Genomic DNA, 25,011 nt, shown 5'->3' with positions numbered 1-25,011 from the left:
ACTGAATGGGTACATATTTTTACGGGATTCATATTTTAGAACAATTGGCGGTCGAGTAAGAGCGACAACTTATGATTGCATTGACATATGATAATGATTTTACCCATCATTGTACAGAGAAGAAGCGCTGAATCCTGAGTACATTAATCATTGCAGCAGCCCCGAATGCGGGACATTACATATGCACTAAAATTAGAACACATACGGTATTTGTATATTACATGTATAGAAAATATTTGTCCACTCCCAGACTCAAGGATCAACTTAAATCTACACCACGTGAGGATAACTGAATATTAATTTGAACTATCGTATCTTGTGGTCCTTTAAGAAGATTTTTTTCTTTTATGCTTTGTCTTTTGTATGTTGCTTTATGTCGCATTCGAGAATTTTTCACCTTTCTAGAAAAACGTCATCAGTCGTAGGTGAAGTACCACGAATTTTAACCGAAGCTCAAGGCCGTAGCAGTGAGAGTTCTTTATTGCGCCAACGCCTGACGGGACCTCCGTGTTTAGTGTTATATCCAAAAGACCCGTGACTTTTACTTGATTTCAATTTTTAATTCAATTTAAACAATATATTATTTACTAATAACTGAATGGGATTGGGCAGAAGGCATAGGCTATTTCAACCCTCTCCCTGTGACTTTCACTTGTAGTACCGTTCTCTTGTTGAAGGAACACTCACTACCTATTTTGTATTGCTTGTATGAGATTGAACACTGTTCGTTATCTTCACCTTTCACTACCTATGTCAGATTTCAACCCTTTCCCCGTGACTTTCACTTGTAATACCGTTCTCTTGTTGAAGGAACAGTTACTACCTATGTTAAGATTTACGTCTTTAATTTGACCTGGTGCTTGGATCTTGAATCGATCCAGGGACTTTCAAGTTCCAAAGAAAGCACCCAACCACTAAGCTCCCGTGACCTATCGTGATTAATATGCAAATTACAATTTAGAGAATGAAATTTTGATTCCACGAACCAGTTTAAAAAGATGATTATCCATCTAAGAAGAAGCTTTCTGGAGTGAAACAGTTCTTTCAGGATTTCTCGTACTCCCCGGTCCTCTTTTTCCAATCGAAAGTCGCTTGGTAAGTCTTCAAACTCCACTCCATTAGCTTTAGCAGCTTTTCGTAATATTTTTACGGCCTCCTTATTTTTTCCTCGGGAGAGGAGCCATCTTGGAGATTCTGGGAGAACCTGTGGCCTGTTTGAAAGACAGATAATTTCCATTCAGTGACAAAACACGCATAAGTAAAGGACCTTACGATGAAACGTTATCATGATGAAGTGGAGTCTGTATTGCTTATTCGTCACACGATGCAACCCCCCCCCCCCCCCAAAGCTATTAGTCATTCATGAATCATTTATTCTGTCAAGATGTATCTTACAAAGTGGTATTTTGTCATCCTCTTAGTTTCTTGTTTATATCATAATATGTTAAAGTGAATTTGATCTGCCAAATTCGATTCCATCATTTCGTGCATTAAATCCAATTCATGGGTACATGTGTCCAGCGCTGGACATTGCATGCACTGCTCCATCTCCCCCATCCATGCATACCATGATAGAATTGAAAATGCATGTAATTAATTTTAATATTGCCCTAAATCACATGCAGCAAAATTACATATTATGTAATACGCTCCTGTTGCAACAATCTAACCATCGACGTTCTTATAGTCCTTACAAAGTGAGTAATTCCTGACTAACACAAATGCGACCGCATTGTTATTATCGTTGATTCCCCCCAAGATGCACCGAAGGCTAGAAATCACTTGACTGAGTTTTAACATTGATATCACTTATGTGCATCCTCGAACCATTGCTCACCTACACAAAACCATTTTCTTGTTTCGCTCTCAACATCTGCGCTTTTTGGACCGGCATGACACAAGTCGAGGATGCATACTTCAGACAAATCTGTTCTCAATAGACTAACGCGCTAAAATGTGTGCGAGCTGCTCAAACAAAATGTCTTTATATATATTGGAATTAACAAAACTGCATGTATATAGAAGAGAAGTTCCAGTAGAAGCAAGTTCATGTAAGACCTTTCTTTCACATCTGACGGCATATTAAAAATACGTAAAAGAAAAATTGACTGATTGCGGGGTCCTTTCTGAAAAACAATCTTGGGATTTGTTATTCGATTAACGAACCACGATCCAAATCAATAGTAGTAAGGGCGCATTATCGACAGAAACCGACTTTCAACGATTTAATGCCGATTTCGTTGTGACCTCCTATCAAAGGGCATAACATTTGAATGGTGAGTGAAAGGGTTCATTTCACAGGTTCGTTTATGACAAAACATTCCATTTTGGTACCAAAGATTTTGACCTTGACCTTGGAGTTTCATCTACTTTTAAGGAAAGTTAACCTTAGAAGTGCTTTCGTATTTTGTAATTAGATTCCTTGTTACAAACCATTTGTGTTTGCTTTTTGTGCACTTCATAAAGTCAGGAAATATTCCAGAGTAACAGAATGATATAAACTGATACACTGGGACGAAAGCATTTTTTAAAATGTTCTCAGTCCCGTGTGGAGACTTTGCATTAAACTTGATGTGTGAAGGGCGCTTGTTTAAAAATGTTCTCAGTCCCGTGTGAAGACTTTGCATTAAACTTGATGTGTGAAGGGCGCTTGTTTAAAAATGTTCTCAGTCCCGTGTGAAGACTTTGCATTAAACTTGATGTGTGAAGGGCGCTTGTTTAAAAATGTTCTCAGTCCCGTGTGGAGACTTTGCATTAAACTTGATGTGTGAAGGGCGCTTGATGACATAGTCGACGACATAACCCAAAACAAGCATCTGTCATTTCTACATTTCGAAGATCTCTAGGATAACCTTTCAAAATGGCATTAGATATTATCCCATCAGGTATAATGCATAACTTACCACCAATAGCACACAGTAGAAACCATTGGAATAGCAAGTGCCAACTGCAACCATCGCCAGTCTCGTAAGAAATATGCAAATATTAGGAGCAGAAACTCTCCAAAGACATACACTTCTAAAACCATTGTTCCTGAAAACAGTCTCTTCGACGGCCCAACCATTTCCATCCCTGTAAGATAGATCATTTATATCATATTAAGTACATTTCACATAATCATACAACAAGTATTCCGTCAAATTTATTTTCCTTTATACATCATACGAAATGTCTTTTTGTCATTTGTTCCCACTATATGTGCCGTCAGTTTCATTAAGAAAAAATACTTTATGAGAGAATAAAAATGGTTTGTGAAGGAAGAGCTCCATGGGCCTTTATGTTTACTTGATAAGCGCACTTGAGAAGGTTGCAATATTTATGATACCAAGTATATGAGTATATGGCGACCTAATATTGCTTCATGCACACGCGAATTTTATTGAAGCCATCAGTTCTTATTTCGAAAGAGGTTTAAATAATGTCAGTGGTATGTCTCGGCACAGGTTCAGTGAGAGAATTTGTTAGATGTTTTTTACCTTAAGATATAAGGCGGATCGCTACACCAACATCTATTCAATGGCTCATTAAAACATCGTATTTAGAGTAATGATTACCCTCTAAAAGTATACAAGCTCTATTATTTTACATGAAGTGTTTTATACGGAATAATGAAAGGTTTTTGTTTGTAGATAAGATATTTTGGAGTCCAAATTTAGCTGTAACTTGAAGGTTTATACACCGTGTGGGTCTAGAGAACGCTGCTCTATCCCAATTTTCCCCAGAGAGCTACAGTTCTACAACTACCTTAAAATCGCCATTTTAAACACTATGACAGCATATTAAATTTTCAAAATTTATGTAGGCTTCAGTATTTTCCTCATTCCAAATATATACATGTATGTAGTCTTTGGTGATTAGGTCTTCTAACTGTATGTTGGAATTCCCATGGACACAAATTGTGATCCTGTTCTAGCTGACCTGTTTTTACGTTCTTTCATGGCGAAATTTATTCGAAAACTTCTACATGAGAAGAAATAATATCTTCCTATGGTTTTCAACATCGACGACATTTTATCTATTAACAAAACTCATTCACATCTGGATTCAATATATCCAAGTGAGCTCGACTATAAAACCCATCGCAGAGTTTCCCACATCTCCTTCATCGTTAACTTACCATATTTATGCAGCAATATTTCTATCATCACCTTTATATGGTGTTTAAGTTTCTCACACGATTCGATACACAAGAGCGTGTGATAGGTAATCAAATTGAGACAGGCTACTGACAAATACATTAAATTGATGTTACAGAAATTCTATGGTCGTTATAACGATCTCGTTTACTGATAAAATCTATTATTAGGTTAAATGCTACATGTATCTGACGTGTTTCATACCACTTCTTAGGCCTTTCTTTACATGCTAGTTTTAACTGCAGATTATTACTCCGTTTGCCTGATCGAGGTGTGGGGTACTGGTATCACCTTCATAACAAGGAGGTCGTGAGTTCGACGCCCGACCGTGTCATGGAAGCGTCAAACCTATGACGTAACTACAGGTAATATCCCTACTCCAAATGCTCGTTATTTAAAACCCTTGCTATATAAGGATTTTTGGAAACTCCAATGCCAAATAAAGAGAGAATTAGTAAAATTCTATGATACAAAGAAAATGAGATATGTTCAACGAGCTGGTTATTGTTAGAAAATTCTTTTTCACAGTAGAATCGTTAAAAACAACGAGATACCAAGCTTCAGACTGTGCTTACCACTATGACCTACATATACTAAGTCATTGTATAAACAAAGAAAATTTAGTCACTGTACCGATTATAAAGGCTCCATGATAATACGACAGACCACAGACTCCATCAAAGAACCGGATGATGATAAACATCACTACATTGTAGGAGAATGGCATGATGATGTTAATGACAAACTGGAAAGTGGTAGCAAAGACTACCATTTTACGTCTTCCGATCCTGTAAAACAAAACAAACCTAAAATGTATAACATTGTACTATGTATATACGTTGTGGTCGTTGGACCACGAAATGGTCATTAGCGTTGTCCACTGATAATGAAAATTCAGTAAAGTACGGTAAACTAAACATATTTGGAAGTCAAATCTAAAACTCGAATAACTTTTGAAGCAACTAAAGGACAAAAAAGGCGGAGCCATTATTGCTCACAAAAATCTCAGTGATAGCATGATGATATTATCACTTTCTCTTGCCGATTTTGACATCTTCTTTCACATACGTGATAGGTTTAGAGACTTGGGTTGCGAACGGGCCGAAATACTAATCATTATGCTTTTCATATTATGATATTCTGACGGTGCTATCGTTTGAGCGAGCGTAGTTACAGATATAAACATGTAATGTTCAGGGTTTTGATGAGGTTCAATTCAAACAATATTTATTTACCAAATACTCCTTACATGAATGGGATTGGGCAGCAGAAACAGACTGTTTTAGTTCTCTCCCGGGGCTTTATATTAAATAATCATTAACAATCAGAGTCCTATAGTAGGTTTTCTGCTAGATTTAGATTACTTTAAAATACCCAGCATGTAATTAAAATCATGAATGTGAACGATTTATATACTATATTGTTTTTATATTTCTGTTGTTTTCCGCTGCCTTCACTGTGACTTGCTTAACCGTTGGCGAGTTGTTCTGAACTGTATGCGCTAGCCTGCCCCTACTTTCCTTATTTCTACTCTCAATCTTTCAAAGTAACTAATCATTGTGTGATGAAAATGCCCTTTGAGTTTTGTTGCAAATCTTACAAGTTTGTAAAACCGTGTGTTTAGCACTGCCTGTGGGTATAAAATGATGATTAGATTACTTGAAACGTTATCTATGCATTCCTCTAGAGAAATTATCAATTAAAAAGATTGATAAATCCAACACTATTGCACATACGTGCATGGGTAAAGAACTTTGCTCTTTTTAACCCCCCTCTTATACACACTTATCTTACTGAAACATTAAAAACAGAGAAAACGGATACCATATGTAGTGTAATGAAAATGACAATAGGATGGTAAAATCTTCAAAAAGCTCTCAATATCATGGTAAGGATGTGATTATCCTGTAAATTTATATAATAATCTCCATTTAACAGTGACATGTTTCAGAAGAGGAATATAGAATAATATACACATTGTAATGCTGTACAGAATCCTAGTTTTAACACAATTATCAAATACTTCAGCATTCGCATATAATTATTGATAAGAACAAATATGTATCTACATAGTTGAACCCTCCTCTTTGTTGTGATAAGGAAACATTGAGAATTATTCACAAACCTAGAACTAATTAATTTTCAGTCGTGAATAGGAAGTGGCATGGTTGGTTATCGTGAGGGGAGGGGCTGTCACCGTGGTTTCCATTACTGACGTGCCTAGGTATTGAAACTGGTAAATAGATCTGTGTGGTTATTATTAGACACAGAAAAAAACAGAGGCTTGTATTTATGTGTAATAAACTACAAAATTAGATCCGCGACTGACACAGTTGTATTATGATGCACACATCATCTTACCATGCCTTTCATCAACATAGCACTTTGTTATTGTGCACTGTATTTTGGAGCTATATAGGACCACAAGACTAGGGTAATAATCCACTTACGTTTACAATCTTAGATCAACGTGTGACTTTGCGAGATCTCCGCCATTTTCAGTAAGTTACCTCTGCGATTGGTAACAAAACATTTCTAGAAGTAGCACTTGCTTTTTAGCGCACTTTAGTCATTAGAGCTCGTAGCTTCTTACTGGCTTGCAACGATCCCTATAAGAACAAACACATTTTTCTGATTATTGTCATTAGGGGCCTAGTTTGTACTTTATCCTGACTAGCAGAGCTGTATTGAATAATTATACATTGTTTGAATTTTCATGGGCACGAATTGTGCTCCTTTGTCAGCTGACCTGTTTTTATTATACGCCCGTCTTTAGATGGGACGTATTACGGTACAGCGATGTATGTACGTCCGTCTCTCCGTTCGGGGTTTTCTGCTTCTTTTCATCTCTCTGTGGCATATCAAGCTGAAACTTGCTCTGTAGTTTCTTTTTGGATCATATTAGATCATATTGCAATTTTGATACATTTTAACCTCTCTTCCAGGAGTTGTGCTTTTTTATTTGAAAATTATTGTTATATAGAGGGTACTTAATTTGTCCAGCTAACTCCTCCCTCAATTTACAAGTGAGGACTGTCTTCTTTTAAAGTTTTGAGAAAAATACAGGTTTTTGAAGTTAGTTCGTTTTAAGAAAATATAAAGAGAGTACATGATTTGTTCGATGAAGTCCCCCCACAGTTTCCAAGTGAGAACTCCCTAGTTTTACAGTATTTATATGGGTATTGAAGGTATGCATGTGGCAAGGCTTTTGATTTCCTTTTTTTTTGGGGGGGGGGGGAGAAAATTACAGGTTATTGAACCTAGTATTTTTAAAGGAAATATTGCATAGAGAGTACATGATTTTGTTTTTTATTTTTCCTTCCACAGTTTTTAAGTGAGGACCGTTATATTTCATAGAGTATTTGTATGGGTATGAAAGATTTGCATGTGACAAATATTTTGATTTTCTATAATCTTAAAGAAAATTACAGGTTGTAGAACTTAGACCATTTTTAGGAAATATTATATGAATAAAGGACATGGTTTGTCCTTATAATTCCTCTCACAGTTTAGAAACCATGTTATTTGTAAATAAATTGAAAATGTGCATAGTGCAAGGATTTTGATTATCAACGATTTTCAATTTTCTTTGACGTTTTCAATATTGAGAGGTTGTTGAACTTATATGTAGTCAAATTTGGGGAAATATTTTACAAAACAGAAATCTTGGTTTGTCTATCTACCTCCTGTAACAGTTTTAAGCGAGGACCCTTTATTCAAATGATGGAAAGAAAGTATGTCACAGCTTGATACTAAGTGAAGTAAACTACCATTTTGGCTTATGAAAAACACCCCATGAAAGCATTTTCATAGGCGTATTGTGTACCGTTTGCGGTACCATTGTATTCTTATGAAGCAGAATGTATTAAAAAAAATGAAGAAGAAAACATCTCTTGCTGTGGCCTTCAATTCGACATTTAGATATATCGACGACGTTTTATCTATTAACAATGATAATTTTCATTCATATGTCGACTCGATATATCCCTGTGAAACACTGACCCCTGGACACACCAGAGGTGGGATCAAGTGCCTAAGAGGAGTAAGCATCGTCTGTTGACCGGTCACACCCACCGTAACCCCTATATCCTGATTTGGTAAACGGAGTTATATCTCGACTGATTCGATACGTAAAAGCTTGATCAGCGTATGATCAGATTTTGATTCAATGCAGGCTACTGACAAACAAGTTGGTGATACAGGAGTTTCATCAGTCTCGTCGTATAAAGCCAGTATTTTGCACATTCTGTGGTCGATATAAATATCGATGAGACAAATCCTGTCTTACGTGTTTCATACCGATTGTTAGTCCGTTCTTGGCACACTAATTTTGACTACGGATAAGTCCATTTACCTGATGAAGATATAGGGCTCACGGCGGGTGTGACCGGTCGACAGGGGATGCTTACTCCTCCTAGGCACCTGACTTCACTTCTGGTGTGTACAGGGGTCCGTTTTTGCCCTACTCTGTATTTTGTATTGCTTATAGGAGTTACGAGATTGATCACTGTTCGTTATCTTCTCCTTTTATTGTACTCTTGGTCATAAGTTAGCGTCCATATGATAAATTATATCCTTTTATATTTCATAGAAAACCTTTTCTAAAATATCATAAAGTAATCTACAAGAATACCTCCTGTTGGAGTCTGACACATTACTGGCAGAAGAAGAATGTATATCCGCCAATTGATTAATTTAATATCGTTTAACATCCTGTTTGAGAATTTTTCACTCATTATTGCCACTGAAAGACTGAAAAATTTAGGCCTATCCTCGGCACTTACGGCCTTTGAGCAGGCTCTTGATCGTGTCATACCTGCCGTAACACGGGACCTCGGTTTTTGTGGACTCATCCAAAAGAGTAAACTCTTGTCTAAGCAAAATTATAACGAAGAATAAGAGTAACGTTACTTACACATCCGCCAGCGGACACAATGTCAGCGTGGCAAAAACATATCCAAAAAAGTATGCAGATACGGACAGCGAATGTAAGTAACTGTCATCACAGACCAGGTTAAACTGAAAGAAAAAAAACCGTGTTACTGTCACGAATGCAAGAAACTGTCATCACAGACCAGGTTAAACTGAAAGAGAAAACATGCAAATTCATTTCATTATGTGTTATCGATTTTTAAAACGACAAAATTGGAAGAAGATATGCATACGTTTACGTATGATTATACATATTATCATATTATATATATTGCTTACCACAGCGTTATTTCAGCGGTGCATTCTAGATGAAACTATCATAAAATGTCACGTTCAAGGCTTACCGTTAATAGGTTTAGTTTTACATCTATAGCGAACAGTTGATGTAGTAGAACACTCTGGGTTCATGAAATAAAAGTCATATATGACGGATTCAAATTCCATATTTTCATTATCCAAGGGCAATAACTCAGGAAAAATATCAATAAACATGATCTCTAGTTCACAACTTTCCGTTCAACCTACAAATTTATGGCGCGGCCATGTACACCAAAATGGTATCAAGTTATGCCAACATTTTGTATGGGAGAGACTAGAACGTAACTCACGAATGCGGGTACCAATAAAGATGCGATTCATTAACGACATTGAGATGAAATGTTCTTGTCAACTTTTTTAACTGGCAAATGCCTTTTGATGCCTAGTTTAGTAAACTTGAAATCGCAAATCTTTTCTCAAATCAACAACATCAAAACGTTTAACTTTTCGATACTTTACATGACCATTCCTCATGATAAATTGAAGACTAGACTTTTTGATATCGTAGACAGTTGCTTCTTCAACAAAAATGGAAAACACAAATATCATATCTAATGATCAGTCATCTTAAAATTACGTTGTTAAACGCCACTCTGATTCCACGCATATGTACTCTGAAGTTGAAATAAAATATATACTGAATTTCCTCATTGACAATATCTTCGTGGTCTTTGGTGATCAGGTCTTCCAACAGTCTGTTGGAATCCCCATGGGCTTGATTTGTGCTCCATTGTTAGCTGACCTGATTTTATATTCCTATGAAGCAGAAATTATTTCTACTTAAGAATAAAAAATCTCTTGCTGTGGTCTTCAATTCGACATTTAGATATATCAACGACGCATTATCTATTAACAATGATAATTTCATTCATATGTCGATTCGATATATCCCTGAGAGCTCGAAATAATAGACACCACATTGTCATACACTTCTGCTTCATACTTAGATATTTTATTGAAAGTAGACATTAACGGCAAATAGACAACTAAACTGTATGACAAACGGGATGATTCACCTTCTCTATCGTCAGCTTCCCATATTTATGTAGCCATATTCCATTATCACCTGCATATGGTGTTTATATATGTCAACTGATTCGATACGCAAGAGCTTGTTCTGCTGATGGTCAGTTTTTAAATTGAGGAAGACTACTGACAAACACGTTGATAGTGCAGGGGTTAAAACAGTCTCGTTTCAAATCAGCATTTCGCAAATTATATGGTGGTTATAACGATCTAGTTATAACCTACATATGTATCATTGGGTCAAATGGTGCCTGACGTGTTTCATACCGATTGTTAGGCCGTTCTTGACACACTGAATTTGACTAGGGATAACTCCATTCACCTGAAGATATAGGGTTCACAGCGGTGTGACCGGTCGACAGGGGATGCTTACTCCTCCTAGGCACCTAATCCCATCTCTGGTATGTCCAGGGGTCCATGTTTGTCCAACTCTCTATTTTGTATTGCTTATAGGAGTTATGAGATTGATCACTGTTCGTTATCTTCGCATTAATTTAACTGAAGACATTCCCATATAAGTAACACCTTACTAGGCACCATGTCTAAGATTGTTTAAGGAAATGTCGAGTTCAGTCTCTACACCAAACCCAAGGACTCTAATCTATACCCAATGATGTAAAGCTGCCATCTTTCCCATACATTCAAAGGCGTACCAAAAAGTGTAGTTATTGTCATATCTACTCCATTCTTGCACTTTATCAAGGACAGAACACCCATCTGAAAAACCATCTGTGCAAGAGAGTCTACCAAGCCCCCAAAGTGCAAGCAGCGATAAAATGCCAAAAACACGACAATCCCTAGAACAATAGAAAGGAAAGATGGTAAATGACAGGGTTCCAATGGTAACTATGTACAACCTTGATTGAAATACTTTAACAAAATTCAGAAGTATATTCCTACCCTTCATACTAACCTAAGGATGGCCGAGGTTTTCAAAGAGCATCCTATGGCTGCTTTCAGACGTCCCAGGTCTTAAAGACATGGTGACAAAAACCAAATTTGAAAATCATATGCCCAATGTGGGATTTTCTGCTTGTTCTAACGGCAAATGCCTGGTGTGCGCTGTCACCGGCCAATACTTCAGAGTTTTGGGGAACTCATCCTGTCATACGGGCAATGCATCTATCTCAATAGCTGCCTCATTCTTATATTTTTTTCAGATCACCTTTCACGATATTTGTTACCATGGATTCCAGATCACAAGTTCTCACTGTCTTCCTTTAATTTCTTGTACGTCTTATACCTGTACTTAATGGCCAGTGGCGGACTTAGAGGGGGCGCAGGCGCCCCCCCTCCCCTAAAATTTTCTAATTTAAGGTAAATCGCGGTATCTTGTTTCGGAAAATGTACTAAACCATAAAAGAAGCAATAATTTCTTCCACTCCCGGAGAAATAAATGACAAAATCTTTTGATTTCTTGAATTACGTTATTGGGAGAACATAACCCTAACCCGTAACAGCAATTCCTGGATCCGCCTCTGATGGCTGTCTGCGTATTGCTTGGTCCTGCAAAATCATCGTTTTAGTTAGACCCTGCTTCGGTTTTTTCCGAGCCTCTCCTCGTATTTGCCATAATGTATGCATATAATGTTACTCAATTCAAAATTAGATAGAGGAGACGCTCAACAAAGACTAGTCCAGGTGCTCTGCTATACTGTAGTCAACAATAACCAATACTCATGGCTATTCAGCAATTGAAATAATCCTGTTTCCAAAAGTTCTGTCGTAAGTTTTTCACGATGTATAGACTCTTTTAGATATTGAACACTTCTTTAGAATACACTGCCATACTAATTGCTGTTTGAATATAAATTGCCAAAATTTTGTGCTCACGAAAAACAACCTACATGTACCTATCAGGCGCCATGTTGATCTTTAAAAAGCATAATTGACCTATGTCTACGTCAGTTGGATCTACATTTATCTATTAGATTTTACGTACCTTTAATTCGTTTAGGGATATGTTCAATAATTTGAAAATCGATCTTCATGAGAAGGTGAAAATAAGGAACAGTGATCAATATCCTAACTCCTAAAAGGAATACAAAATTAAGAGTTGGGCAAACAAGGACCTCTGGTTATAGCAGAGGTGAGATCGGGTGTCTAGGGGGGGGGGGTTAACATCCCTTGTCGCACCCACCGTGATCACCTAAAAGATCAGCAGTCAACATCAGTGCGTCAAGAACGGTCCAACAATTGGTATGAAACCCATCAGACAGCATTTGTCCCAATGATAGGTTAAGTTGTATCGTCAAACTGGATTCGTTACGCAAGAACATGTTCTGTGTTTCATCAATTCTTGAATAGAGGTAGGCCACGGACAAATAAGTTAATGCTACAGGGGTTTTAAGGGTTGTTTAAACATTTCGCAAATTCTATGTCATTAGGTTACATACTACTTGACATGTTTCATATCAAGGTTAGGCTTTTCTTTACACACTGAAATTTACCACGGATTACTCCGTTTGCCTAATTAAGATATAGGGCTCACGACGGATGACTGGTTGACATATGTTTCTCCTCCTAGCCACTCTGGTATATCCAGGAGTCCATGTTTGCCCAATTCTTAATTTTGTATTATCATTATTATTATTGTTATTTCTTCACTTTTTCATTAGCGCTCACGGAAAATGACCTAATGTCCCTCAACTCTGAAGTCAGTAGGGTTGTGCATGTAAAAACAGGAGATAGAAAACTCAAGTAGTATTCATGATATGATATCCACGACATTATTATATTCAATTCCTTCAACCTTGAAATAAAGGGATTTTCGTCTTTCCGTATGACACCATTGAGCTAATATGAAACCAAAGGAAAACTTTACCCGACATCAACATCCTTATGAACGTAAACACATGTTCCTATATCCCATGTAGCTTTGTTGTGCGGATATGGAAAATAGATAATGGAAAGGCAACAAGCCTAATATGAATAGGAGTTAAGCAATCTATCATCCCAAATTTGATATCCACTCCTTACTCACCTGAGAGTTAACTGTTCTTGTGAAAACAGAATGATCATACACCCATTCGGAGCACTTTTTCATCGTCTTATTGATGATAACTTTACATTCATCGTAACTGCCATCGGAACGTTTCGGGATTGTTGCATTAATTAGTTCCTCGTGATACCGATCCTGAATTAGGTAGGTATCGTTTTGTACGTCTGGGATTTTACACCTGTAAATTACGAAAAATAAAAATGACGCATGGTAATTCGGTGATGGTAAGGTAATTGTATAGCAGTCATTGTTTGATAATGTATTGACAGTGTCGTCTGAATTCATGGCTGTTGTATACTAATGGACTTGTATTAAAAAACCTGTTTAAACATTAAAAATAAAAAAATAAAAGGACTCGAGCCACGAACACCCTGTAATGGCCTACGCTTGGGGTGAAATCTAAAGTGTCTTTTTCTGATTTTTTCTATCCTTGATTTCCATGTATACTAATTATCCAACTCTCATGTCACCTTAATTTGTGAAACCGGATGTTGATTACTTGAAATTAAACGTCAAACCCATAAATGTATTTGATTTTTTCCGGATTTTATGACCTCTTTTTCACTTTGAGGCAATAATTTTTATATTGCGTATGTGTCGCTGTAAGATTTAATTCGATTGAATAAAAATTGGTAATGAAAGTCTCCAAAGTAGAATCAAACTACTATCTGACGGTTTCGACTTTCGAAACACAAATGTTTCTGCTTTTAAAACAAACCCTTTCTCAGCTGGTACAAACTCTCCCACTAAGGAAGGTTTGAAGAATCACAATCAAGGGAGTTCCTCTATCCGTTGATGATGGAGAAATTATAACGATGTTTGATGACTTTGATGTATCTCTTACAAGCCCAATAAAATATGAAAATATACGGCATCCAATAACTCGGAAAATGACAAGTATTCTAAATGGAAACAGGTTTGTCTATGCCAAACCTCTTCCCCAGGGAAAATATTTGCCAAGATCAGCTATTTGTGCGGGCTTAAAATGTCTCATCTATCACAAAGGTCAACCTTCAAATAAACAGAAACCTATGTGTACTAAATGCTGGGGCGAGCAATGGAGATCCCAGTGTACGGAAACCAAACGCTGCAGAATCTGTCTACAAGAAGGCCAGGATCCAGGATCTGAATTATGTGATGCCTTTGAAGTCATGTCTTTTGCTGGTTCTGAAAATCCTTTTTCCAACTTTTTTCCGTGCTCCCTACATGTATTTGGCGTTCACCATCAATCCTCCGAACACGCATTTCAGTATGTCAAGGCCATTCGAAATGGAGACATCCAAAAAGCGCAGGCTGTTCAAGATGCAAACTCAGCCTTAGAAGCCAAACAAAATGGGGAAAGAGATTCACAACAGTGACGAATTCCTGTCTAAGCGAGAAGAAGTAATGGAGGAAATTCTAAAGGCTAAATATAATCAAGTGGAAGAATATCGCACTGTCCTGAAGAAAAATACGCCCTCCACTATGTATGCTGAAGCCGTCTACGACGATTTCTGGGGCACTGGCCTAAATCGGATAGGAACGGATCACACAGATCACAGTAAATGGCCCGGCAAAAATATCATGGGTAAGCTTAGTCGATCAATATCCGTCCCCAGGAACACTCAGTCGTCGGACCAAAGGAACATCTCAGACATGCTTAGCAGCATTCAAAAGAACGATGCTAAAACGCCGAGAACTGGACGAAATTCCCGAAACAGGAACACAAAAAATAGTGTTAATTAAAAAAAAAAAAAGAATGGGATCAATCTGTCACTACGTCACAGACCAGTGACAGCGGATAGGTAACAATCATATATCGCGATTCACGGACTGAAACTGGACAATTGAATTAGATATCTACAACTTATACAAAACTATTTTTTCTATTTTTTTTTTTTTTGGTTGCAATTCTGTAGACATGTGCAAACTTTCTTCAACTTATATACATATACATGTATTTACATATTACTGTATTTTTCCTCAACTTTTTAACCTAAATGGATAGGTTTGAAATACTGTCGGTAAATGTTCGAGGATTAAACTCGGACGAAAAAAGAGTTAAGTTATATACATGGTTAAATGATATGAATGTAGATATTATCTTTTTACAAGAAACACACTATATTGAGAAAAATACATTTAAATATGACTCAAGGTGGTTCGGTAAATCGGTTCATTGTTTTAGCGATTCGCCTTTTCGTAAAAGTGTTAGCATTCTTTTTAAAAAAGAATTAAAACTAGAATTAATTGAAAAACACGCATCATTGGACGGAAGATTATTTTTAAAAGCAAAAATACATGGAAAAATATTTTCACTTGTAAATATTTACGCACCAAACACTATAAAAGAAAGATGCACATTCTTTAAAAAATTGCACAATTTTCTGCAAAACAAGGTATAACAGAAGATGACAATATCATAATATGCGGGGATTTTTACTGTAAAACAGATAACTTTCATGACCAAAGTACATCAAAGCTTAAAAAGATCGTTTGTTCTTTTGATTTGTATGATACTTGGCAATCAACACTTCCAACGTTTAAAGGTTTGGGGATGAAGTATTTTTAAGTCAGCTATGGCGCAAAGCGTGATATGCAAATACTGACTATGTACCAGTTAACCTCGAGATCTTTGTGTTCTCAGGCTGAACGGAGTAGCCCTTTTTCAACCTGTATAAATGAAAGGCCAAAGACAAAGTTCTGTTAAGCTGCTCTTTTTTATTAAAGAAACATTTCATCATTATAATTATTTATTACAATTCATATTATACAATATACAATGAAGATTATTTGAATTCAATGTCAAATAATCCAGCTTAATTGACCGAAGTTCTTTTGCGTATATTACTTTTGTGTTATCACCTTGGTGGCTTTACTGTGGTACGACGTATTCGTATAACGCACACCAAGTACGACTTAACCAAACGGACCAATACTTGCCTCTTCCGTTTCCGTCTACAAGCAGACAAGTCACGAATTAACTAGGTGGTAAGATTAACAAAAAACGTGTAAAGGTTAACAAAAGAATTCTTAAGTTCGTGTTAGATTTGGGGGGGGGGGGGGTGATCATTAACCATCACAACATCTCAGCAAGAAACGTGCGCTTATTTAGATTTGATGGAACACACCTTTCGGATATGGGCAACGACATTTTCTTAAACAACATCAGGGCAGCTTTTCACATATTCATCAATCAACTAGGCAATTGTTACCCTCAACCTGTTTAATAGGGTCTGGCATTTTAGGGGGGGGGGGGTAATGGTTTTTCATGGTTATTGGAGGTACATCATATCGATGTCTGTGGCAGGTCTGGGGGGATATAATACAAGAAAGTGTCCGTCCGACCTGGCCTGTTGTTCCCTGCCCATCTGTCATACAAAGACAGAGGGACTAATGTGGCTCATATGAGCAAGTACTGGCTCATATGAAGTAGAAAGCTGTGTATAGTGGCTCACGTGAAAAAGTTTTGATTCAAGTTAATTGGGGCACCCAGGACTGCAGTCTTGGTGTCCTCTCCACCTCCTTAACTGGGAGGGGAGACCCCAGTTCCAGAATACCAGGGGGAGGTACTGGTATGACTCACCTGGGGGCTATTTGGTGGAACAGGGTAAAGCAGATCGGGCGGGCCCGTTTTCGGTCCCTTGATGTCGCAGTCTGGGACGTCGGCTCTCGTGCTCACACGAGGCCACCGGTTTGCCCTAATACCTATGGCCGGTACTCCGGATATCCCTTTAGACCTGCAATTTTTTATTTTGTACATGTACATGTAACATGCGGCCGTAGCTGTCAATTCACCCTGTGTGTACTATGTCCATTTTAGTTCAATCGTTTCATGTTATGAAACATGTCTGGTTATTCTAATAAATATAGAAAAGCTCAGTATGTGTTCTCTATCAGCTAAAAGGCCAAAGGGGCCAAGAGAGTGGGCACCCAATATGGTTAGTTAGGGACTACCACCGGAGTGTTCAATTAATTGAATAATAATTACAAACATTATCATAAAAGTTCACATAAAAATTAACGAAGTTATCTGTAGAATTAAAAAGTTATTTCAGAAATGCGCAAGTATACTCAATATCTTACCTGTATAAATGAAAGACCAAAGACAAAGTTCTGTTCAGCTACTGAAGAACTCTGTCTCTGTTCCTCGCATTTATACCCCCGTGCATTCTCCAAAATTCCTTACCATATTTGTTATATCTTAATAATCTTTAATATTGACATCGGCTTTTAATTCAAACTCAAAGCCAACACAATTATTTCCTTGAAAAATCTATAGTTTAGCGTTGCATACTCAACTTCACTTGTAAGGTTTTGCATAATTTTTAATTTCATTTTTCTTGTAAATGATATAAATAAATGCTTGACCTCTGGTGACTGATTTCTTACACTCCGATTGGTTACACGTTTCTTCTGACCAAAATCGATTTCATCCTCATGATCTTGTAAACAAGCTATAAACATACATATAATAATCTCCGTCACCTCACCTCACGGTGAAAAGTTCAGACATTTTTGTTGTGCATCTTACTGTTATTTTTGTCCCACACTATTTTGCCAATTCATTACTCCATTCATTACTCTTCTCCCCTCTTTCAGAATTCTATCATCTGTTTTATACATTGCAAATTTCGTTATGATACATTACATACATGGTGTAATTCAGAGGATATCCCTAGTAGTAGAATCGATTATATATTTTTGAATAGAAATTTTACATTTGATTTAAACAATATAATCATACGAAAAATTCCAGGTACAAACTTTGGGAAAAGAATGTCTGACCATAGGTCATTAAAATAACGTTTAAAATAGATGCAAATAAAAGGGTAAATTGATATTGGAAACTTAATAACTCCCATTTAAATGATTTAAACTATAAAAAAGAAATTCATAGAATTATCGATGAGATACATAATGAAAAATTAGACCCAGTAGATTAGTGGGAAACATTCAAAATAAAATCTCGTGATCTTTCTTTTCAGTTTTCGAAAGAATCAAATCTAAATACAAAAAATCACATTAAATCAATAGAAAAAGAAATAAATGAAATAGAGGAGCTTGATTCTTATAGTATATATATGAATAAAAAGCGTAATCTAGAGTCAGAACTAGATGAGTTATATGACAAAAAATGTAAAGGTGCCTTCGTGAGGTTACGATCAAAATGGATGCTGGAAGGCGGAAAATGTTTTAAATTCTTTCTAAATTTAGAGAAAAGTGGGCCTAAACAAAGTGTCATAAAAGAACTGAAAGTTAATGAAGATACTCGCATAGAAAACACCAACGATATTTTGGGTGCTATGTGTGATTTCTACAAAAGTCTATACTCGTCTGATAATATATCAGATGAATGCATAGATAATTATCTATCGTCTATTAATTTAGAAAATGTACTGAGTGAGAACGATGCAAGCTATTGTGAGCAGTTCCCATCTCTTGAGGAATGCACTGATGCTGTAACAAATCTAAAAACGAACAAATCTCCAGGACTTGATGGTCTTACAAACGAATTTTACCAATATTTTTGGAATGACATAAAAGGCCTATTTTATGAAGCGCTAAAAGTAATATTTGATAATGGTCAAATGACTTTTTCACAGAGAACTGTTGTTATCTCCCTCCTATATAAAAAAGGAGATGAAACGAACCTTAAAAATTATAGGCCAATTAGTTTGACTAACACGGATTATAAAATAATTGCTTTTATTTTTGTGAGAAGACTGCGAAAGGTTGTAGGAAATATCATTAATGAACATCAATCGGCATACATTAAAGGAAGATATATTGGCGAAAATGCTAGAGTAGTTTTAGATATATTCGAATATTGTGAGGAAACAGACGGAATATTGCTATTTTAGATTTCGAAAAGGCATTCAATTCAATAGAATGGAACTTCTGTAGCTATGTACTTCGTTACTAGCTTGAAAATACGGATGTATATTTAATTGCTGTTATCAAATTTAGAAATTAATTTTCAAAATTAAGGATTATCTCCCTCATGCATAGCTCTTATCCTTGGACGAATTTGGCTCCACTTTTTTGGCACGCTGTTTTTTGGCTATATTTAGCTCTAAAACTTCATAGTTATTTCGGATTTCAAACATTTCGGTTGAGCATCACTGAAGAGACATTATTTGTCGAAATGCGCATCTGGTGCATCAAAATTGGTACCGTATAAGTTTTACATTTAAGACTCTAGAGAAATATCATTTTAAACATAATTTTATAAAATGGATGAAAATTCTTTATAAACATCCGCTATTTTGATTAAAAACCAATAGCTGGATCTCAAAAACATGTCCCATGTCGAGAGGCATAAGACAGGGATGCCCTATTTCTGCCATTCTATATATATTTGTCGCAGATATTCTAGCCTTAAAGATAAAGAAAAATGATAAAATTTTAGGAATTAAACCCTCTGAATTTAGTAAAGAGTATAAACATATTCATCATGCAGATGATCTGACACTATTTCTTAAAAGTGTAGAATCTTTGAAGGAGGCTTTAAAAACAATTAATGAATTTTCCGAACATGCAGGATCAAAGCTAAACGTGGATAAAACCGAATGTGTATTGACAGGTCCACGTAGGTTGCATCGTAACATAGAAAAACTTGAGGGAATACAAGTAAATACATCATCTGTAAAATGCCTTGGAATATATATTGGTGTAGATAAAGAAGAATGTTACAAAAGAAACTGGATTGATAAAAGTGAAAAAATGCAAAAACTGTTTGAGTCATGGAAAAAGAGAAAACTTACAATTTTTGGTAAAACTGAAATAATTAATACTTCAGGCATAAGCAAATTCATTTATTTTGCATCTATCCTATCTCTCCCTAGTGAAATTTTTATCAAACAGCTATGTAGAATTATTTTTAATTTTCTATGGGGGTCAAAAGATAGAATAAAAAGAAAAACATTGATTGGTAAAATAGAAGATGGCGGTATTTGAGTAATAGATAGACTTACTAAATTCCACGCATTGAAAGCTGCGACTTATAAAAAATGACTGTCATAACTTGATACGTTCACAGCTTGATAAACTATTAAGAGCTTTTAATGTAAATCTAGAATGTATATTGAAAATGAATTGTACTGATTTAAAGAACTTTGATATATTTACCAATAAATCATCAAGAATATTATGAAAAAATCTAGAATTGATAGATAAGATCCGTACGTATTATTGATTTAATGGATTACACCTATAGGTGGAAATCTAGAATTGATAGATAAGATCCGTACGTATTATTGATTTAATGGATTACACCTATAGATGGAAATCTAGAGTCACCAGCACAGTGTTCGGGACAAGAACTCTTATTTCAACGTTTGTAGAATTACTACCACCGACAACAAAAGGTAACATTATGGGAAAGGACAATCATACAGAAGTTTTACTGCAAAAAATGCTAGACCAGATCTGAAAGCAGACAATATCGTGAGAATTCGTGAAGGGGGGGGGGGGTGAATGGAAAACAGCGGAAATTAGAACAAAGTGTGATATGCCGAGATCTTACATCGTACAAACTGACAATGGAATGTTGTGACATAATAGTAGCCAGATACTACATACATCAAACGAATTAAGATCATATGGATAAATAAATGACACAGATGCGTTAAAACTGTCTGATTTACCAGAGAGAGAGAGAGAAAGAGAGAGAGAGAGAGAGAGAGAGAGAGAGAGAGAGAAAGAGAGAGAGAGAGAGAGAGAGAGAGAGAGAGAGAGAGAGAGAGCAAAGACACGTGACATAATATGCATATTATGTAAATAGTGAATTTGACGCAATAAAGTTTAAACTCATGTTTGAATTGATGCGATAAGGAACCAAATAGTTTGATGAAGGAAATATGTTTATCTTAAAGAGGAAGGTGTAATGATGTTTATTAATTCTGACATCTGGTGGTGATTACGTGTTTGTTCATTTATAGAGTTATCAACAGAGTGTACTGACAGAACTTTTCTCAGCAATAAATATCTGTTAACGTCAACATGTTGTAATCTAATATGCTTCGCTTGCAGTATTGTAATGTGTTATAGAGAATTTCTTGTTTAAATAAAACACAGTTAAAAGTCAAAACTTGAGTTGATCACATCACAATATATAATTCATGCACTTTTATTCGTCCTGAAAATTTTCTGATTTCAATTATAAAAATACTGGGAACATAATTTTTGGTCTTCTGTAAAAAAAAAAAAAAAAAAAAAAAAAAAAAAAAAAAAAACCTTATAGACGAAATTAGTTTCGAAATAAAAAAAATAACATTGTTTATTTTTACCTGTGAAGTTGGTCTCCAAGTAAAAAGTTTGACACTGGTGTACCAAAGGAATCAAATATTATCGGGAAGAACACGATGAAAAACAGTCGTTTTTGGTAAGGACCAAAGGTTCCCAGCTTTTGGATGAGGGCATCATAGTCCATCCCGTATAAATAAGGTTGTTGCGTTGTCTAATATCTAATTGTGTCTTAATCTAATGAAAATTGTATGTTAGAGCTGCTCTTATACTCGCATACAACATCCAACAGAGGGTCACGTCAGATGCCAAATTTACCAAAAATATCTACCAATCATTGCGAACGCGGAAGTACCTATCGTGACCAATAAGAAACGTCTGTACAAATTGTGTTCATTTGTGCAAGTAAAATGGCGGTGATAAACAATATTTATCTATCTATTCTGTATTGCTTATAGGGGTTATGAGCTTGATCACTGTTCGTTATCTTTACCTTTCATGAACGATGCGATTGAAAACAAAAGGAAATCTATGTTCGCCAGATATTAGTGTGTTGCCCACAGGGGATGGGTACCCTTCCTAGTCACCTGATCCCACCTGATCCCATCTCTGGTATGTCAAGGGATTCGTGTTTGTCCAACTCTTTATTTTGTATTCCTTATAGGAGTTATGAGATTGATCACTGTTCGTTATCTTCACCTTCCATTGATTTTCATGATGCAGGACTAAGTGGCACATGGTCAGAAAATTTAAATTTGACAGCTGCATATAAAGGTTGGCGTGCTTACTGTTGTGACAATTTGCTATGTTGACTAGCCTTGATTTACGTAGTTATAATTTGTTTTTCTCAATTGTCATTGGCTAAGAGACCTTAATGTTAGCTTAACAGACTGGGTGTCTATTTTTAGTATCTCATTGGTTTGGTAGCCCTATATAAGGAACTGCATCATCAGATTTACTCACTCTTCTAGGGTCTTCTTGGGTCCCGTGGGGATAGGTAAGAATAGGTCCTCGGTAGTCAGTACCCCTTGCTTGTCGTAAGAGGCGATTAAATGGGGTGGTTCTTCAGATAAGACCGCAAAAACCGATGTCCCGTGTCACAGCAGGTATGGCACGATAAAGATCTCTCGCTGCTCAATGGCCATTAGCGCCAAGCATAGGCCTAAATTTTGCAGCCCTTCACCGGCAGTGGTGACATCTCCATATGGGTGAAATATTCTCGAGAGGGACGTTAAACAATAGTCAATCAATCAATCAATCACTCTTCTAGGTTCAAGAACTTTTAAAGGTTGGTGTTCCACAAGAACCTCCTGTTTCCAACTTTTCGTTTACATGGTGTAGGGTTTTCAACATGCGTTAAATGGACATAATGTAATGTTAGGAAACAGTTCTAGGATGCTAGATTTTTCCTTATCAAATGTAGATACCCTAGTGGAGTTGACGTTTGCTTTGGTTCAGAGTAGAATTAGATATTCCTTAGTATTTTTCAGAGTTTGTATTTTCATAATTATTTAAGTTGTCCCAGTGTATATATTTAGCTTTTCACTTTGTGGTGTATGGAAGCCCACTAGTGTTATATATAAACTAGCGGGGGGAAACTGTGTATGCTTTTATAAAAAGTTAAATAAAGCATAACAAGTATTCTTTGATCTCCCTATTTTTAAAGGCATATTTTCATATACTAAACGCATGTTTTAGTATTCAATTTGTTAAATATCACGTTCGATTTGCCTTAAGAGCCACAGCTCACTTTCCTGGAAGTCCTCGTACCGTAAGGAACAGATTGCGAGAGGCCAACATCCGTCCTTGACGTCCTGCTATCCGTCCTGTTCTGCTCTTGCGTCATCGTGTTGCGAGGTTAGCATGGATGGTGTAGGAGGCATCGTCGTTTCAATAATAGAGATTGAGTGGAAGTTCTGTTTACGGCCGAGTTGAGATTTCATCTCTACGGCAGGGGGTACCGTCGTACCGGCGAATGTTACATTATCAACTGCGTTATTCAGCGCCGCCAATATGGCGAACGGAGCGTTATGGTCTGGGGTGCAATTACAACACGTGGAATGACCTCTTTGGTGATAATGGAGGTTAATTTAACCGATGTACTCTACCGTGACGAGATTGCACGTCAGCACGGCATTCCATTTATTCACAAATTCCAGAGTAACGTCATTCTCCAGCAGGACATCGCACTGCTGCACACCGCACGCGTTCCTGGTTACTATTTACAGCACTTCGGGTCAATACCCATTTTTATTTTATTTTAGCAATGTTTGAAACTAAATGAAATTAGGAGTGGTTCAAAGGGCTGGCTACACTCAAATGTTGTCAACCGTACCATCAATTGCCCAGTACATTGAATTATACCACTCGGAAACAGAAGACCTTTAGAAAGAGCATGCCATTACTGACCTGAAAGTGTTAAACAGTTTTCTTCAATTCTGATTTCGACAAGTACACTAGTCATGGAAGTAGATGCTAATGGATTCTTACAGCATGGCTTTATATCGTGCACAGTCAAACTGTTCTTCTGTATTACAATAACTTAGAAGGATAGGAAGAGACAACATGACATATGTTGGCAATTCATACCACCAACTATTAGCTAGTGAAGCTATAAAAAAAATTGCTGTGACGAAGGAATGCCGTAAACGCTGTTGTTGAGAAAACGTTTTAGATGATAAGGGATGACAAGGATTTTTGGGACATCACACTTGTGATAATTCTGCAGCTAAACGTACTTACAATAACTGTGAAATACTGCCCATCGAAAAAATGTTTAATTTTACAAATGTGTACTCTGAGCAAGAGAGCGATAGTGATGAGACGAAGTATTGTGAATCTTGAGATGAAAAATTAGATGATTTGATAAGAGTAATTAAAACTGGAGTGATCGGTGATGTTTTTTCAGGGCCCCCTACTTTACAGAGTTATTGACATTGAACAAAACGGGACCCTGGTTGCAATCACAATGATATCTAGCTTTTATACAACTATAGTGTCAAATCACAAATAGTTTACCAGTGACATTTTGTTTGAGCAGAAAGCCTTGTCTCTGTGTATTGAGATAAACACTTGTTAAAAAGATTCAGGTGTTGTAATTATTTCATGTAATGTTGTAAAAATGCATAAAATGAAGATGATAAAGTAGATCCAACATGAAAATATGAAAATATCGAACAGTGATCAATCAATGGGACAGGTAATTTTAATAACATAGAAGAAACACTAAATCATGACCACACCAAATAGTGCATCAGCTGCGCCAAATTAGTGCCGTCAAATTTTAATTTCGCATTTGATGGGTGATTATCACCACAACGCCTTCAGATAAACTTATTTTGATATCATGTGAAGAAACTACAAACATATCTG

General features: G+C 36.4%; 1 protein-coding gene across 5 annotated transcripts in view; it reads right to left on the bottom strand.

Annotated features, from left to right (window-relative positions):
• Positions 1-24,354, bottom strand: part of LOC125651967 (organic cation transporter protein-like) — a 41,695-nt gene extending 17,341 nt beyond the window's left edge. The window contains exons 1-8 of one of the 5 annotated variants that reach the window (XM_056165383.1): positions 21,684-21,813; positions 16,979-17,132; positions 16,244-16,350; positions 13,396-13,591; positions 9,052-9,155; positions 4,770-4,924; positions 2,904-3,072; positions 987-1,211 (exon numbers count right to left, since the gene is read on the bottom strand). In XM_056165383.1, coding sequence (XP_056021358.1) covers positions 987-1,211; positions 2,904-3,072; positions 4,770-4,924; positions 9,052-9,155; positions 13,396-13,458 — 716 coding nt within the window. In that variant the 5' untranslated portion in view covers positions 13,459-13,591; positions 16,244-16,350; positions 16,979-17,132; positions 21,684-21,813. Of the gene's footprint in view, positions 1-986; positions 1,212-2,903; positions 3,073-4,769; positions 4,925-9,051; positions 9,156-13,395; positions 13,592-16,243; positions 16,351-16,978; positions 17,133-21,683; positions 22,174-24,048 lie in introns of those variants that run through there. The other 4 variants (XM_056165384.1, XM_048880821.2, XM_048880823.2 and 1 more) reach the window with 4 other exon arrangements.
• Positions 24,355-25,011: the final 657 nt, after the last annotated feature.

This window comes from Ostrea edulis, chromosome 5 (genome assembly GCF_947568905.1).
Source record: "Ostrea edulis chromosome 5, xbOstEdul1.1, whole genome shotgun sequence".
Taxonomy (NCBI): domain Eukaryota; kingdom Metazoa; phylum Mollusca; class Bivalvia; order Ostreida; family Ostreidae; genus Ostrea; species Ostrea edulis.
This window is presented reverse-complemented; position numbering and strand designations above follow the sequence as displayed.